At 37.9% G+C, this 19,244-nt stretch overlaps 1 protein-coding gene across 1 annotated transcript in view; it reads left to right on the top strand.

Annotated features, from left to right (window-relative positions):
• MCF2L (MCF.2 cell line derived transforming sequence like) overlaps positions 1-19,244 on the top strand; it is a 266,548-nt gene that overhangs the window by 223,000 nt on the left and 24,304 nt on the right. Inside the window, exons 6-18 of the mRNA XM_063459777.1 lie at positions 5,202-5,321; positions 6,636-6,752; positions 7,165-7,314; positions 7,782-7,906; positions 8,738-8,852; positions 11,038-11,157; positions 11,710-11,901; positions 12,740-12,931; positions 13,021-13,180; positions 15,855-15,931; positions 16,131-16,204; positions 16,545-16,611; positions 18,099-18,214. Of these exons, the coding sequence (XP_063315847.1) occupies positions 5,202-5,321; positions 6,636-6,752; positions 7,165-7,314; positions 7,782-7,906; positions 8,738-8,852; positions 11,038-11,157; positions 11,710-11,901; positions 12,740-12,931; positions 13,021-13,180; positions 15,855-15,931; positions 16,131-16,204; positions 16,545-16,611; positions 18,099-18,214 (1,625 nt within the window). The remainder of the gene's footprint in view (positions 1-5,201; positions 5,322-6,635; positions 6,753-7,164; positions 7,315-7,781; positions 7,907-8,737; positions 8,853-11,037; positions 11,158-11,709; positions 11,902-12,739; positions 12,932-13,020; positions 13,181-15,854; positions 15,932-16,130; positions 16,205-16,544; positions 16,612-18,098; positions 18,215-19,244) is intronic.

Raw genomic sequence — 19,244 nt, 5'->3', positions numbered from 1 at the left:
TTACCGAGTGGTGGGGCGGAGCTTGCGTGTGTGTGTGTGTGTGTGAGTGTGAGACTGTCTATGTATGTGTGTGTGACTCTCTCCCTGTGTGTGTATGACTGTCTGTGCTTGTGTGTGTGTGTGTGTGTGTGTGTGTATGTGTCTAGCTGACTGTCTGCCTGTGTTTGTTTGTTTGTGTGTGTGTGTCTGCCTGCCTGTGTGTGACTTTAACTGTGTGTGTGAGTGTGTGTGATTGTCTGCCTCTGTGTTACTTTAACTGTGTGTGTGTGTGTGTGTCTTTCTGCCTGTGTGTGACTGTAACGGTAGAAATCGATAGATAGAAAGATAGAAATAAATAGAAAGAAATAGATAGATATAGATAGAAATAGATATGTAGAAAGAAATAGATAGATATAGATAGAAAGAAATAGATAGATAGATGGATAGAGATAGATAGATAGAAATAAATAAATAGATAGAAATAGAGAGAGAGATATAGAAATAGAGAGAGAGAAATAGATAGAGATTCATAGATAGATAGATAGAGATTTATAGATGGAGATTGATAGAGATAGATGTACATAGAACTAGATATATAGAGATAGATAGATAGAGATAGATAGAAAGAAAGAAATAGGTAGATAGAAAGAGATAGAAATGGATAGAGATAGGTAGATATAAATAGATAGGTGGATAGAGATACATATAGAGATACATAGATAGAGATAGATAGAAAGTGTGTGTATGTTAAACAATATTTATTTAAAATGTGTGTTTTTATACAAACACTATATATAGAGATTTCTCTATATATAGTGTTTGTATACTTTTGGGTTTGGAGGGGGGCAGGCACACAAAGTGAGCTGAGCTGTCACTCAGCTCACAAACGCACATGCGCGGTATAGCGCTGAGTGTCTTTATAGGGCGGCATTCAATGCCGCTCTATGAAGAACGCGATTGGTGCAGCGCGAAGCCGCGCATGCGCACCACATCGCAATGACGCTTCTTAAAGAGAAGCGTCTGATTGAGCCCTGCGATTTCGTCATTTTGACGAAAAAGGGGGCGTGGCCTGACGGGGATCTCGGAGCTGGAACCGAGGTAAGTTTATATGCTAAAAAAGTTTCGGAAATAATTTTTAATAGGGGCAAGTTCATATAAAAGCAAGAATGAAGGCTGGGGGACCGGTCTTTCTTGCTTTAATATGTTGACTATAGTGATCCTTTAATCTGTAGGCTGACTGACCCAGTGTAATGTATGTTCAGCTGCAGTGTTCATTTGGTTGACTAGAAATTTTAGTTGACTAATATTTTTGAGATTTAGTCGACTAAAACTAGACTAAAACTAAAACAATTCAGATGACTAAAATACGACTAAAACTAAAATGGCTTTTTAGTCAAAAGACTATGACTAAAACTACATTGAAATTTGCCGCTGCTACCTTGAGCTTGGCAATCAATGTTTTCTGTTGAAAACTGATTTTTCATTTTCTGCTTGGCTCTTCCTTTAGACAGTAAAATGCAACAAAGTGAATATAGTGTGTAAACATTTGTCCTGACAGAAATGATATGGTATGAGTTCGAGTTGTGAGGACCAAGAGGCAGTTAAAGCTAGCATTTCAATCTTAATGTTACCACCCAACACCGGACGTTTTGCAAGAATTAAAAAAAAAAAGCCTTTTAATTTTTAATACTTCCAAAGAGCAATCCATGTAAGATAAACACGCTTTTATTATTAATGCAAATAAAAACATGAAATAACATAAGGCTCCTTGTCTGTATGAACTTTTTGAAATACACCTGTTTTTCATTATCATGGGAAGCAAATGTGTCAAGGTAGAAAAGCAGGCAATTTTATGTGCTATTTCTTTAGAATAAGTATTGGTTTTAAATCAGTTATATTTTATTCACTGCCCTATGTTAAGTTAGTATTGTATTTCTTCAGTGTTCTCTGGAGCAATATAAAGAAACATTTGTGTGGGAGGATAGAACATATGCAAAATCTGGTTCATTTTTCAGCTTTTGGCATTGTAAATTTAAGCTTTTGGGGGGAAATATATGTATATCTGTATAACATACAGGCACTACCCATTATTTTTAAAGGGTCAGTTGAAGATTAGAAACTGTAGTCATATTTTGTTTTTTTACTATTTGTTGTTACTGTTTAGGTTGTTTGAATCTGAATATTTATATATAATTTCTTAAATATTTTTTTTAACCTTTTAAACTACATCCTCAGCAGACTCTCACTGTAATGTGCATTTCTAACAGCTGTTGAGTGCATCATAATATCTTGAACAATTCTATTGGGATTGGGCTGGCCAAATCCTGGAATTGCATCACTCTCCTCTGTGTTGTAGGTGGAAATCAGAGGGGGTGTATTAGAGCAGGGGTTCCCAATTATTTTTTCTTGTGGAGCCCTTTGACAATTTTTTATTTTTTTTACCCCTCAAAATTTTTGCATTATACTGATTATACTGTAAATGTACAGCAATAAAGCAAGGTTGCATCAAACCACTGGTCTCATATGTGAAGCAGTCAGGACCATAACAGTGGCGACGAGAATGGGATGTACAAAGGCCTTACCAAGCCTGCACTAGAAAATAACAAGAGGTAATCACTACAGAGTGATATAGTGCAGCCAGCCAGGACATGGCACTGATAGGCACATTGTGCGATTTCGATGGGGAGCAGAGCTCCTCTACTGAAAGATTAGAGCATTACTTCAGTGCAAACACCATGCCCCCTGAACGACAGGTAGCTGTATTCCTGACACTGGTGGAAGCTAAAACATATGACACTGTAAGAGATCTTCTGTTCCCTGATAAACCAGCAAGCAAAACACTGGTGGAACTGCTAAAACTATAAGAGGATGATTTCCAGCCCAAACCAATGGAATTGCAGAAAGATTCCACTTTTACCAACGGCAGCAGCAATCAGGGGAAGATATTAAAGCATATGTGGTGGCCATTCTCAAACTGGCCTCCACCTGTTTATTTGGACTAGGACTGAATAGTGAAACCATTCAAAAGAAACTTCTGACAGAGGAAACACTCACCCTTACACAGACAACTGAAATTGCATCATTCATGGAAATGGCTGTCAGGGATACTGAGGCATTGAATGTTCAGTTTCACAAAGAAGGGGTAAAAGAGGAGGTCTTCAGAGCAGCAGTCACACCAGCTATGGCAGACTGCAAATACAGATCCTCACCCCAGCCCAAGCCAGCTTGCTACCAGTGTGGTAATACAGACCATGACTCCAAAACATGTCGTTTTAAAGGACAACCTTGTCATCATTGCGGAAAAATGGGCCACCTCAGATGGGTCTGTCATAGTAGGAATGTACGGGGAAAACAACCGCAGTACACCAAGAAGAAAACATACATGGTAGAGAAACCTACCTCTTCATCTGAGTCAGACAACGATGAACCATTGCACAGTTTAACTATACATCGCCTACACTCTTCAAACCCTGCAGTGACGGTAGAAGTAACTATTGAAGGAAAGGCGCAGACAGTACCATTTGCCCTTCAAGCAGGAGTGGAAGCAGAACTCATCCAGCTAGAAAAACAGGATGTCATTTCCAAGGTAGAGCACAGTGAATGAGCATCACCCATTGTGCCAGTAAATAAATCAAATGGAGAATTATGCATCTGTGGGAATTTTAGCATTTTACTGAATACTCAACTGGATGTAGACCAGTATCCTCTACCCAGAGTAGATGACATCTTCACCTCACTTTGTGGGGGACAGAAATTCACTAAGATTGATCTCCGACAAGCCTACCTACAGTTTGGGAAGTATCTCACCATTAACACTCACAGGGGCTTGTACGAATACAACCGTATGGTGTTTGGCGTAGTACAGCACACACCAGCCATCTGACAGAGAAAGATGGATGCAATCTTAGCAGACATTCCCTTCACACAGTGTCTATTAGATGACATGCTCATCACTGGTCGTACAGACCAAAAGCACAAACAGAATGTAGAACAGGTTTTACAAAGACGTCAGGACCATGGTCTCAAGGTGAACTTGGCAAAATGCTAATTTATGTTGCCCAAGTTTTGCGGCCACCTTGAAGATGCTGAGTTTGCAGCATAGGTCACTGCTTGTGTAGGATGTGCATAAACTGCAAGAGACCCTCCCTGAGGAAGTACTCAACCCTGGGCAGACCTTCTTGATTATAGCTGACGCCCACTTGAAATGGCCGGAAGACTTTCCGATAACCCAGCCGACTGCAAAAGCCACAATTGACATTTTAATGCACCTTTTTTCCACATTTGGTTATCCCAGGGAGATTGTCTCAGATAATGGGGCCCAATTCACAAACCAGAGCAGAGCAGAGGTGAAGGCAGAGAGGTGAAGGCATAGACCCGGGGAGGGAGATCAAAAGATCTCCCTGACCAGGTTTGTGTGCATGTAAGGAGCCTTGACTCGCAGGACCCTCAGATTGCCTGGGCCCCTTACAAGTGAAAGGGCTGTGCCCCCGAGTGGCCACCGCTCACAGTGATCGCAGCTGCGGCCGGGCCCCTTGCAGTGACGAGCCCAGTCGGAACTGCAACCATGGTAGGTACGCCACTGAGCAGAGCATAATGTTTTGTTTTTTGGCAAATTTTGTTTTTTTTTTGGTGTATATATACACTAATTTCTACAGAAAGCAAACACATTGAATCTCTTAGGAGCAGGTGTGCTTCTGTGTGTAGAGTTGGTGTTTGTATATTATTTTATTATTTTAATACAGGGGTGTGTTCTCTATGGTCTTCCCCACTTCACTCCCTGCTCAGAAATAGGGAACACCATAGAGACTAACTGTTGGCTTTCAAACACTGTCTGACCCCAAGGTTCATGTATGTGGCTGAATGATCATATCATATCCTAAAGGTAGGATGCATTTTTTTTTTTTTCATATACATAATTGAAAAAGATCTATTTCCTTTCAAATCCTGATGAAAGGATTGTTATATTAACAATAATTTTGAGGTGACAGTTGTCCTTTAACATAGCATGACATTGTTTGTGGACTACTTGCTACCCAACAATCCTACAGATGAAGTGCCAAGATTAACCATCCCTCATCTAACCTCTAAATCTTACAAAATGTAATTAAGTGAACATTATTGATTGACTTGCTCTGTGTTTATCTGACCATATCTACCTTATTTCCTGTCACATTTAATCACTACTTGCATTCTGAGTCATATTTTGTCCTTGCAATCTGCAGGCATCTTTTCCAGGGAACCTGCAGCTTGTCATTGTCTTGCGTCCATCAGGAATATTCCAGCGTACCCTTGCAGACGTTGCTTTTAAATTTAACAAAGATGACTTTAAAATGAAGGTACCGGTAAGCATACTGCTCTCAAGCATCATATTAATGGGTGAAAACCTTTTCTTTTTAACACTAAGTGTCCCTTCCCCTCTTTTCTACGAGTTTAACAGCAATAACACTTGATAACTTTACTTTAATACATTTTTTTCTAGTCATTGACTTGCCCTAAGTCAATGCATGAATGTCTAAAACAAGGTTAAGTTCAACTTATATCTTATATCTGCAGCAAAATACATATTTCTATTAATCTGTAGGCTGATTGACCCAGTGTAATGTATGTTCAGTCGATTGAAAAAGAAAGCAAACTGGTGTTACTATGTTAAAAGGAGCAGTTATTACAGGGAAATATTGTCACAACCTACTAAATCAGAACAGATCATGTAGTGCTGTTATCTGGAGGTTTATCATAGATCTGCCAGTCGCTGAGGTTCTGGGTTAAAGGCAAACTGTCACTTGTAGGGCTTTTAATGTAATGTTTCGTTATCCCTATATTTAACAAGTATGTATTTGTGAGGAGAGAAAAAGAAAGTTAAACTTAGACATCCACACCTCTTTATCATGCAACAGGGTGTCTCCATCTTAGCTCCCTATCCATTAATTCTTTGAACCTGAAAGCATACAAAGAAGAGTATAAATGAAGCAATGTTTATATTTATTCTCTTCATTTGCACTGTTTGCCCTGGCTTTGTGGGAATTGTATTTGCTAAATTGTCAACATAAATTAAAAACGCATCTGATGAATGAAGGGGTTAGGTTATAGGTATTTTTAATGTTTTCTTTAATGGTTTAAGTTTTGGAGACGTTAAAGTTCCTCTTCAGTTACCATGTGTGATCCGCAGAAAGACACTGGGTAAAACTAGTGCTGTAGCGAAGTCCTACATATGTCGATCTTCTAAAACAGGTATAGGCAACCTTCGGCACTCCAGATGTTTTGGACTACACCTCCCATGATGCTTTGCCAGCATTATGGGTGTAAGAGCATTATGGGGCATGTAGTCCACAACATCTGGAGTACCAAAGGTTGCCTCCCCCTGTCCTAGAATTTAAGCTTATTTGAGCAGGCTGTTCTTCTCTCTTCTCTCTGTCAATATTGTTTTGTATATCAAATACTTGTTAAATATACCCATTCTATAATTGTAAGGCATTGCAGAAAATATTTGTGCTATATATAAACTTTGCCATTTAAAGCAAAAGGATTTAGTATACAGTAGTGATGACTAGCTTTGGCACATCAAATGTTTCCCACAATGGTCATCTAATCTTTAGTGCAAGTACTTTGCAGCATTTATATCACACTTATATGAAAATGAATAATTTTGTTTCTTCCAGATCATTATGCTGAATTCAGCATCAGAATTACACAACTACATTGACAAGACACAGCTGACCCAAGAGTTTGGTGGCACATTGGACTACTGTCATAAGAGCTGGCTTTTACATCGCACGGTGAGTGGTTGTGCAGTGCTGAGCATTGCAATCCTTTGCCTGTAAGCTGTTAACTTGTACATGGGCCAGCTGATCTAGATGATGTAACATTCTCTGAGGACCTTACTCATTTTAGTCTTTATGATGTATAGTAAATTTAAGAGGGGTGTTTTTGTTACATCAGTGGAGGGAGTTGTGCTTGCATCCTCCTTTCTATATCAGAATGAACAAAGAAGCAAAAGGCTGGAAGATTTAAAGCTAATTTGTAGTATAAAAAGATGAACATGTCCTGTCGTTACCAATGCTGCATCTTAAATTAATGGAAATACTTGTGTTTCGGTGCATATTTTTTATTTTATTTTTGGAGGTGTGTACTGCTTAGAACTGTAGACATGAAACATATGCAGTATTAACTGCAGTTTTATTTCAATAGGCTATTGAAAATTTTGCCTTGATGGTGAAGCAAACTGCACAAATTCTACAGTCCTTTGGGACCGAGCTGGCTGAAACAGAGCTACCAAATGATGTGCCATCCACGAACACCCTTCTAGCTGCACATACGGAAAAGAAAGACAAAATGAAGGTAAGAAGGCTAGATGTGTCTTAATTGTTTTCATAGTGCTTCACGGAACATGGTGATCTAGTGATGTGTAGAGTAGTCCTCATGCTATTCTCAGTTTAATTAGGAATAAAATAATTGGCTGACCTATGGATGCTTTGGCAAAATAGGAGTTGTAGCCCACCCACAGCTAGAGAACTACATATTTGGTGTCTTTGATGTTGAAACATGTAAACCATATTATATAATTGCTTATATGATTGTTGGAAGCGTGGTGTTATTTTTCTTTATTTCACAAAAAAGCATAGTGATTTCTATATCCTTTTTAACATATTACTGTTCTTATTGCAGTTCCCTTTCTTCGAAAACTGTTAATCTAGTGAGTGTTCTATAGGTTTATGAACAGAAAAAAAAAAGGAAAGAACTATTTATTAACAGTTATTTCGACTTTCTGGACAATAGTGATGATGCTGTTTTTGTAATGTTTGTAGGATGACCTGAGACTTGCCCTAAAGCAAGGGCGTGATTTATTGGAGAGAATTATGGAACCAGTTAAAGAGAACCCGGAGTACAGGATGAATCAGGACCAGCTGGACAACCGGACTACTGTGGATAGGTGAGAATGGGCAGGCTCATGAACAAAGGGCTGCTCAAGCTCTGGGCTTTCACTACATGCCTAAATCACATCCACATACAGCAATGTCCAGCATTGCCAGTGTCACAATAGACCGTGTTATCTTCTGGGTTTAAAATTGAAATATGTCCAATAAATATTTGCTAGTGCCAAATGTAAACTTGTTTTTTGTTTGTTTTTCTTTAACCATTTTAAGCTATTGTTGTTGTATCCCAGCAGACTACCAAACACTGCATTTATTGTTATATAGCATTTTTGTATTGGAAGGGTTTTTTTAATATCCCCTCAACATACAATCGTATGTAATGTAAGACATTGATTATAAATAAAGTGTCACTCTAGGCATTAAAGCCACTTTATCTCATTGAAGTGCTTATAGTACCTGGAATCCCCTGACACTATCTCACTGTTCTGTGCTAAATTGTTTGTAAATGGTTTAACACTAAAAGACTGCAGATTCCTGTGACCCTGGAAGAATTACCAGCTATGGGCAGCTAGAGTTAGCTAACCATTCTCAGACTGTCATTGCCACTCATCCTTCTTTTGCCTGAGAACCAGATTAGGTCAGGGTGCAGGTGGACAGGGACACTCAATCAGTGTCGAACCAACCAAAAGCAAATTAGCACTGAACAGCACAACCGCACCCCAGGTACCATAACCACTTAAAAGAGATGAAGTGTCTCTTTAAGTGTATTGTGTAGTTTATCCAGATAAATTATAATCTGTATGTATTTGTTGTTATTGATAATAATCTTTCTAAAATATTTGTTCGTTTTTTTTGTTTTTTTTTTATATCTAATCTACACTATGTAGGCTACTCATGCAGTTAAATGAAACTGAAGCTGCTTTTGATGAGTTTTGGTCTAAACATCAGCAGAAACTTGAACAGTGTTTACAGCTGCGTCATTTTGAATTTGAATTTCGAGAGGTGAGGATCATATTGATATGATTTTGCAGGATTATGTGGTTTAATTTTTTGCTAAAGAAAGTGTGTTATTTAAGTTAAAGTATTTAGCTTGCAGTACCTTGGAACTGGTGTGATTGCTGTAGAATTGGTAATACGTCTAAAGTTCACACATGTTCCACAGTGCTATACAACACAGTGAGGTGAAAGCATGTTAACATATGTAATAAATGTTTAACTCGCAAGTTGGAATAAACTTGGAATTAATAATAACATTATTAACTAAAAATAATAACTTAAAAACCGAGTGTAAAGTCAGAGTCCACACTCCTTGCTTTCGGCAATTCAATAATATTTATTAATAGAGGCTAATTTAAACAAATAAACAATGCATATACATTTGAATTAGGATAGTATATGTTGCTACTAAAACTAATCATTGACTGAATGGAAAGTAGGCTAAATTAACATAGTAAAACAGGCATAGACACATGATACAGTTACCACTCCATTGATCGTCAGCTGAGAGTAAGAGAGAGAGGGTGTGTATAGTGGGGAGAGGGGAGAGAGAGAAGATGAAGAGATGTAATTCAAAGAGAGAGAGAATGTGCTATTCATAGGGCTTTAAACAGGTTAGCCCCTCCTTCTGCTGGACACACCTCCCTTAGTCAATCCCTTAGGATGTAACAGAACCAGAGTGCCTCCTGGGGGAAGGGGGATTGCATTGGAAGGGAATTGAGGAGGAGTTTATCAACAACCCAACTGATTTTGCCTGGTGAAAGGCCATGTGCTTCACAGAGGACTCCATTATTGCCTAAGGGTAGAATGGGGGTTTGAATCCCTGTATTAGAACACAATAACACTTCATTGGCATACAGTTTGGCTGTTAATCACATCCCCCCACTTATTACAACATACAATAAAACAAATACAGCCAATTATGTTAACTATTCGTGGATGTTTTAATTGTAAAATCATTTAGGGTCCCAGTGACTGCTATGCTATTAAAGACTCATTACAAACAATTATGAAAAATTTGAGTCATTGTTTTATTGGCACATACCTAAATACTTACCATCTTGTTCCACTCAGACCCAATAACATTTGCAAAAATGGGGGTGGGGGGGATAGATTTTTGGATGTGCCTATGGACATGAGCCAGTGAAATCCCACCCTTGAAACAAAAGTCTGCTCATAGTATATTCATTTGCACAGGAAGCCTAAAACTATGGTTAATGTCATGCATTATAAAACAGTGTTCCACACCCTACTGGCATGAATTCATTTTCCACTCCAGTAATCATATATACATATTAGTACGCTATGACATCATCTTACCTTCCAGCAGGTTCTGTATTAAGTCTTTAACTGACCTAATTTTGGATTTTAATATAACCTCACAAAACTTCTACTTTCTGCCAACAAAATGTTGTATGAGCATCAGAGTGTTACATAGCATTAGTTTCTTGCTACCAAGCAGGACTCTATTTGAATTGCTTTGCTCACTAAAATGCATGTGTGTTTTTTATGGTAGAGCATCATACAAAAATATTACAATTTATTTGTTTTTTTGTATTTGTTGTTAAGAACCCAATGTCTAAGAATATGGTCAAGAAAGGCCAAAGTAAATTAAGATCTTTTATTTATTAAGTTTCTCCCGAGAGCTGTATATCAATGAATTAAATCACTTGTACAAATAAATATAATACTCCTAATTCCATTAACTTGAACTGGGATATTTTTAAATTAATTTTTTCTTTTACTGAATGAATCCCACGGGGATTCTGTGTTTGTTTTTTTTTTTGTTTTTTTTTTTATGAGCATAGTCCATTACATAATTTATTAATACCCTGCTGCTTTAAGAAGACTGGATTGGATGAGATATTTCTTATTTACAATGCATTTCCTATATATACAATAAATATTGGTTACCAATCAATGAGTAACTTTAGTGCTGACAAAGCAACAATGACTAAAATGCAACAGGATACCATTAAACTTTATGATATAATATTTGCTGGTCCTTTGTTCAGATTCAGTTATTTCTAAATCACTGCATTTGGACATGATTATGTTCAATTTACCCCAATAATGAATAAGGTAACTAATTTTACTGGGCCTGAATACTGTTTCAATTATTATTCATCTATATTGTATTTATTGTTTTAGTCCTGGATTAAGATATTTAATGAGATCATTATCTTATTAGATCAAAACTGCCCTGGATGGTATTAAAGAAAGGTTAGCAGCATTCAATGATGTGGGAAACAGTTGCTCACATGTGGAGCATATTCTGAAGGATCTCAGCAGCTTTGAAGAAAGATCACAAGTAAGAGGATTTTGACTTTTGGTGTATTGGCTATGTCTCTGTGACAACTAAATACATGGTTCGAGCAGGTGGCATTCCATTCACTAGGTGACTTTGATTATAGGAATGCGCAAAGGCACTAGTTATATGCATACACATCTCTTTAACGTTGTATTTTTTATATTAATTGTAATTCTTTCTCAGACTTTGTTCCAATGAGAAAACATATTCCCTATAAAGCTGTAATGGCTCCCTGGAGAAGTAGATCACTTGTCTTTGCAGTGCAAAATGTAGCCACTGTTCTAAGGAAAGCAATCTCATTTACTGATATAGCATTTGGAATATGGAACATAATTATTGTGTTGTATGTTCATGGCACCTTTTGGTTTTTTAAAACGTACTCCTGAACATCTTTTAGAAATAATTTTGCACTAGTGTGAGGACTTTGTGTGAGGATCTTGATCCATGATTCATTTGTTAACTAGATCATGCTAATGCTCAGCAAGAATTGTGTCTTTTGATAAATTATTCATCTAACATGAATACTATGTGATTTTTTTTTTTTTTTATTAGAAAGTTTTGAAATCTGCCTATGACTTAGCAAGAGAAGGGGATCACCTTATCCAAATCAATCACTATGCCGTGGACTCAATCCTTCCCAAATGCAATGAAGTTTACCATCTCTGTGAGACCACCAGCAAGCAACTTAAGGAGAGACGGGACCATCTCAACCAATCATTGGAGCTCCATACGAATTTGGAGAAGGCAAGTCTGGACCTTGTGTCAGTGGTTACATGTCATTCCTTGTAGGTTATCATTAAAGGCACTGTTCCACTTGGACAGAATATTAACACATTGCTCCAGTATATTAAAGTTTACATGTAATTAAAACATGGATGACCAGCTTATCTACATTATTAAATTATACCATTAATTTATATGCTGAAGAAAGAGCTCAAAAGATACACACACCTTCCACTGGTTTTCTCTATCTTGAAAATGGCATTGGGAAGTGGGCAGATCAACTTGCAGCTGCCTTGCATCAAATGGCTCAATTGAAGTACCCTTTTCTTGTTGTGGACTGGCTTCTGCAATTACTATTCATAAACAGAAATCACTGCTCTTTTATAAGAGGCTTACTGGGAAGATGGAACGGACCACACCTGGAAATCCTTAGCTGCTGCTGGTGTCCCATTTTTCTGATATTTGTGTCAGCCTATTTTATAGTGTCAGAAATCAGCACACAGAAGTGATGTTTAATAATTAGAGCTGCAATGTTTTTGGATTTGTGTAGTGTTCTCGCTGTTTGTGATAATTTAAAAGTAGTACCTATGGTGCTCTAAAGATATATTATCACATGACCCAATAATAAAGAAAGGTGAAATGCATGTATTACTCTTTAACTCTTTACAGCCATATACATCATAAAATAAAAGGTGGCAAACACTGAAATATTAGCTTTCTTGTAGAACACATTAATCAAAGCTGTAGCATTTTGCTAACCTATTTTATCATTGCTTATATCTTACATTTTTAATTCTCAAAGTCAACATGTTTGATTATGATGTGCCCAACTTTCAATGTATTTTGCTTCCTTTTCTAGACTATGGAGTGGTGTGATGAGGGGATATACTTATTGGCTTCCCAGCCTGTGGATAAATTCCAATCTCAAGATGGAGCAGAATCAGCCCTTCAAGAGATTGAAAGGTTCCTAGAGACTGGCACAGATAATGCCATCGGAGATTTATCTACAATTCTAAGACAATATGAAGATATCCTGACACAGGAGCTAAAGGTATAATTAATAAATATACATAGTTTGCAATGTTGACTTCTGTTGCTCTTGAGAATGTTAGAGAAGGCTCTAATTTTGTTATTTACAAGGAACATGTCCACAAAGTTTATCAGAAGCAAGAGAGCATGCAGGAGATGTTTGAGAAGAGAAAAGGCAGCCTACGAAAACTTGCAGCAAAACAAACCCGACCAGTACAACCTGTGGCTCCTAGACCAGAAGCATTTTCAAAATCTCCCAACTCTTCTCCAGGTATAGATTTATAGGATATAATGCATGCGTCTATAGTAACAGCAGTTCTTTCTTTGCAATGCTAACCAAAGCCGACTTGAGTTCAAATTTGGCGTTGAAAGGTTTATGCTGACTGTTTTAGCAGAGTAACATATGCAAAAGTGTTTCTACCAAGCTCAGTTGGAGTTCTATTGAATCTCACATGGTTTCATATATGTGAATACTGATCATAGAGCTTAATCCTAGTTATCAGCCCAACAGATATGACCTAAAATAATAAATAATGCAGCTTTACCATGTTGTGCCCTAGAAAGTCAATAGACAACCAATATAGAATGACAAGTCCAAGTAGTCTAACTACTACCAGTAGTAGTAAATAGAAGAAATGTTGTCAATGTCAACAGGAGAAGAAAGAGTAGTGGAATTTTTAATGAACAATTAAAATCAAACAGGTGCTTGCAAAATATTTGGGTTTATACAGAACATGCAGCGAAACCCACAACAAGGCATTGCAAGCTCTTCTCGATAATTCAGTCATTCTGATATGCTGCCTACAGAGACCTTTATCCCAGAAATATGTTCAAGTAGCTTCTATCTGGAATGCATAAAAGTATAGATCGTTCAGCTGTGCACTCTGGCATGATGAACAGGCTCTAGGAGGCTTGTAATAATTACAATGGCAGACCTGGGAACCAAAAAAAACTAAACTAAATATTTAATAATACTGGTGCTTTTTTAGACGGGCACCATGCAGACTAGATGGGTAACTTATATTGTACCTGCTTTCAGATATTGGGCTTTGTTCTTTATTATTTATTTATTTAACCCCTTAAGGACACATGACGTGTGTGACATGTCATGATTCCATTTTATTCCAGAAGCTTGGTCCTTAAGGGGTTAAAGCAGGACTTGTCATAGTTCTGATTTTATTTATTTTTTTCAAGTTTTTTTTTTTATTATTTAAACTAGAATCTAACTCTATAAGAATGTTATTTATTATGTTATTTTTTTTATTATTATTTCTCAGTTTTTGGTGGCTTGGCAATCTTTGATACATGCTGGCAGATCTTCAGAAAATATGTGTTTCTCAACCATCTTTCCCATTTGATCATATGTTCTTTTTGACAGATTTTCTGTACAATATGCGTGGGAAAGTTGCATGGAAAGTCATATAGAAGGCCTATTTTTTTGTGTTTTGTCTATACAGGGTTTTCCAATGTTTCCACTATTGATATGTGTGGAATTTTCCATCTATCTATTTTAGCTCATGCAAATCTTCAATCGCATTTATATTAATATAAGATGTTAAACTTTCTTATTTAGTCATTGATTTGCATTAATTCAGGTGTATGTTGAAAGTAGTGGCGACTCTAGGAAAAATACAAAGGGGATACTTAAGATACCACAGTCAAACCTGCGGTGGGAATTAATAATTTACAACACTAAATCATAGTAGAAGTGGTTGCATGAGGGATAGTGGCTGTAGTGGATTCAACGGAGGGGCAGTGGATGCAGGGGAGGTTAGTGACTTTAGTGGGTGCAGGGGTACTAGCGGCAGTAACGGGTGCAGGGGAGGGATAGGGGCTGTAGAAGGTGCAGGGGAGGGATAGGGGCTGTAGAAGGTGCAGGGGAGGGATAGGGGCTATAGAAGGTGCAGGGGAGGGATAGGGGCTATAGAAGGTGCGGGGGAGAGAGAGAGGCTTTAGTAGGTGCAGGGGAGGCACATGGGCTCTATAGATGCAGGGCAATAGGGGTTTCAGTGTGTGCAGGGGAGGGAGAGGGGCTGTAGTTGGTGCAGGGAGAGTTAGGGGCTGCAGTAAGTGCAGCAGAGGGATATAGGTTGTAATGGATGCAGGGGGTAATAGGGGATTTAGTTGGTTGCAGAGGGGATAAGGGCTTTAGTGGGTGCAGGGGTGGGATAAGGGCTTTAGTAGGGGCAAGGGGGTATTATGGGCTTTAGTGGGTTGCAGAGTATACAGGGGCTTTAGTGGGTGCAGGGGGTAATAAGGGCTTTAGTGCATGCAGGAGGAGATTGACTGTAGTGGGTGCACGGGGTCATAGGGCAGTAGTTCAGGGTGGAGAGAGACAGTAGTGAGAGAATAGGAGCTATGATCGGGGAGATAAAGACTGGTTAAATGGGATGTGGCCGTAATGGGGGGGGTGAGGTAAGAGATGTGATGGGGCAGTTGTTGGGGGGGGGGGGGGGGGGGGGAATTGAGGCATGTATATATTTTGGCCAGGAAGGGGGAATCCTGATCCCTGATGGTCCTGTGGGAGAATCTTCAGCCAGCGCTGGGAAATGTTGCAGAATGTTGCCCATGGTAACGGATGGCAATGCTGTGCTAAAGTAGAAGGAGGGGGTTCTTGGGGGGAGAATTGCATGTCTTTATGTGTGTGTGTGTGTATATATATATATATATATATATATATATATATATATATATATATATATATATATATATATATATATATATATAATATTTAAATGTGTTTAATGATGAATAATAGTCTAGCACAGAGCTATTCAACCTTGGTTCTCCAAATGTTAGGCTAAGTAACATTTCAACAAAGGACAGAGAACTAATACTTGACAACTCTGATCTTGCAATTCCTTCCTAGGAGATGGGAGAACTGGAGATATCTCATATATAAATAAGTTATACACTTACATTTCTGCAACACTTTCTATCATTAGGTCTTCAAAGGGCGTCTGAACACAGATCTGCTCCAGAAAATGTTCTTCAGCGCCGCTTGAACTACCGCAGAGCAAAGGTACTAAAGTTAGAAACGCCTTTCCAAATAGGAAAAGTACAATCACAAACCTTTTTAAACACCTCTAATAAAAAAGGGCTGCTTAATAATGTAAAACACTGTGAAAGCACCCTACACTCTCTTTTTAATAACTATGTTTATGTGTTTTAATATCAAACAATGATCTATGGAATATTTCTAACTGTGCACCTTCATGTAGAGCGAGGTGGATGGGAGTCAAACTCGGAGCTCCACTATGATGGAGGATGAAGAAAATCTAGCAGTGTTAAGAAGGTAAGAGGCTAATTGTCTAACTGAATCATTAACCACACATAATTAGGTTATCACCATCTTTACATTTAATAATAAGTTTAATAAACACTGGAAGTCAATGGGTTATATTTCTACGAATAAGATTTAATGAATAAATGAAGCACTTTGTTTTGATTGCTCATTCAAATTTCTCCATATATTGGATAGAATTTATATAGACAAAAGAACTGTATAAATCAGAATATTAAAAGTACTAGGAGAATACTGAGTATTGGATTTTATGAACAAAAATTGTAAAAACAAGAAAGTGGCAAGAGCGTATGTAACAGACAGGGTATTCTTCTGCTTATTTTATTCTTAGGCATGTCATGAATGAACTAATAGAGACTGAGAGAGTTTATGTGGAGGAATTGCTCTCTGTTCTTGAGGTACAGTATACAAATGAATGTGTTTATTTGGTCATTGTGATTGAGATATAATGCATCCTCCTTGGACGATGAGTACTTTATTACACAGATACTATGATTAACCTGAAGACCCCTATAGATTGTTTAAATGTATAAGGGATTTCATTGTATCTTATTAGCACTATTTGTTTAATTAATTGTTTGATTTTGCTATGAACACTTTGTTTTATTCATATTGCTGATTCTGGGATATATATTTTGTGTCACAACTATTTACTGTCATTACTTGAGACACACAGATTGAAGCGCTCCACTAATTGATATTTATTTTTATCATTTTTGGTGTTAAATGAGCGTGGGAAGCTACTTGTTTACTAGATCATTTTACATATGTTTTTAAATTGATATTTAAGCACCTTGATCTATACAAAATGTTTCCTTTTGCAATTTCTCTATTTATCTGAAGCTAATAGATTAATGTTATATTTATTGCAAATTACCATTTGCTTTCATTGAATTTTACCCATAGAGAGTAAGGAAGATATGCTAGGAGTGTTGGAATGTTAAAAAGAATGAATGACAAAAAAAAGTATATTATTCTATCAATTTTAGGTAATGCACAGATTGTGGGCATACTTCTTTGTTTTACCAAAAGAGATACTATCATCAGAAAACTGTGAACACGTCCAAAAATGCAGTTGTTACATGTTGTCATTTAACTACAGTTTACCAGCAATTATCTCTGTCCGAGGTGGAACAGGAAGTGACAAGTTTAATAAACACTAGTAAAAATAACCTTTCTTGGAATGTGTTTTGCCATGTTTATGCTCATTCCTTAAAGGGACACTCCAGGCACCCAGACCACTTCTGCCAATTGGAGTGGTCTGGGTGCCAACTCCCACTACCCTTAACTCTGCAAGTTTTCATAAACTGCAATAATTACTTTGCAGGGTTAAGTCCTCCCCTAGGCAGCCACTAGAGGGTACTTCCTGGTCCATAGCACAGGATTTCTGTGCTATAGCGTCGCTGAACGTCCCCACGCTGTGTGAGGACCTCCAGCGTCACTAAAATCCCCATAGGAAAGCATTCTCCCCAGCCAGCGGGCGGGATCAGTCTCCCCCGCCGGCTGACGTGATGAAGGGGAGGAACAGCGGCAGAGGAAGAAGCAGCGACGAGGGACATAGTCGCTGCCTTTGGTAAGTGACTGAATGGGTTTTCACCCCTTCAGCAACCGGGGATGGGAGGTGGGAGGGAGATGGGACCTGCAGTGCCAGGAAAACGGATTGTTTTCCTGGCACTGGAGAGTCCCTTTAAATGAGTAGCTACAGAATCAACCATATTAGCTATGATACAAGGTAGTCTGTCAAAATCACGGACAAAAAATGTCTCTTGCTTGATTTGCATGCATATTAACAATTTACAGCTGACTCGATCGATTCACCTGACTCAATATTTAATAGTGGATGGCTACTAATAAGCAATATTTTGCCTTCATGTTTTCTCTGTAGGGTTACGCTTCTGAAATGGAGAATCCTTTAGTGATGCACCTTCTTTCTCCCACACTGCACAATAAAAAGGATGTGCTGTTTGGCAATATGGAGGAAATTTATCATTTTCATAACCGGTTGGTTATTTGCTTTTTCATAGTGCTATGTGATTGTACCCACAGGTTTTACTCGTCAAATGTGGTGCAGTAGATTTTTCTTTTTTATGAATCCTAAAATAATTTCAATAGTGCCGATCTTAAAATGTGTCTTTCGTAAAAAAATAAATTAACTGCTAGCACTATAAAATAAAATTCAGGGAATACATGTGCCAGCTAACTTGCTAGAAAATGCATAGGTTTCCTTTCATTTTTGAACTTTGTAAGCAACATGACCACAACACCTTAATGTTGTGACTATTGTGTTCAGGAGTTTTGGGTACCACTGCCCTGTTTTCAGTCAAACCAATTTTGAGCAGTTTGAGAAAAGCCAGGGGTGAACCTGACCCATAGTAAACCACTCGGTTATTTAAGAAATGTCACTCTCGCATTATCCATACAAGGCTGTTTAAACATGGATGGCAATGAAGCTTTGTGTACTGGGGTACTGAAGCCCAGCAGTCGCAGCCTTTCATTATGGTCCAAAGGTGGGCGGCTTTCGTCAAATTATGTGAATGTGTAGCTTCCATGTCATCTGAATGATTAGCAAAGGGCTCGAAGAGCCCTGTTTTTTGTGCATGTAGAGGATAGTGTGGTTTGAGTGCCCCTTTCATTCTCTACCATAAACACATTGATAAATGTTCCAAACGTGGTGCCTGCACGTGTTGGTGGCTTTATCAGTAGCTTTATAATTTATATATATATATATATATATATATATATATATATATATATATATATATATAATTCTTTATTTTTGAAGTGCATGGAAACATAACAAGCTAGCTCGCAATGCCCCAAAAGCATTAGCAAGTATACAAGAAAAACAAAACAGTTGGACAGCATTTGAGAATACAGCACAATTTTTATAGTATATGATATTGAGGTTAAGTAAGCATGTCCGCATGATTGGTAAAAAATAATCAAATTAAGCAAGAACTATTTTAGACGTGCAGAGGTTAAGTAGTAGTACGCAGTAGATGCCCCCAGGTCAGTTATATGTCACGGTAAA

Source organism: Pelobates fuscus, chromosome 1 (genome assembly GCF_036172605.1).
Source record: "Pelobates fuscus isolate aPelFus1 chromosome 1, aPelFus1.pri, whole genome shotgun sequence".
NCBI classification, from domain to species: domain Eukaryota; kingdom Metazoa; phylum Chordata; class Amphibia; order Anura; family Pelobatidae; genus Pelobates; species Pelobates fuscus.
This window is presented reverse-complemented; position numbering and strand designations above follow the sequence as displayed.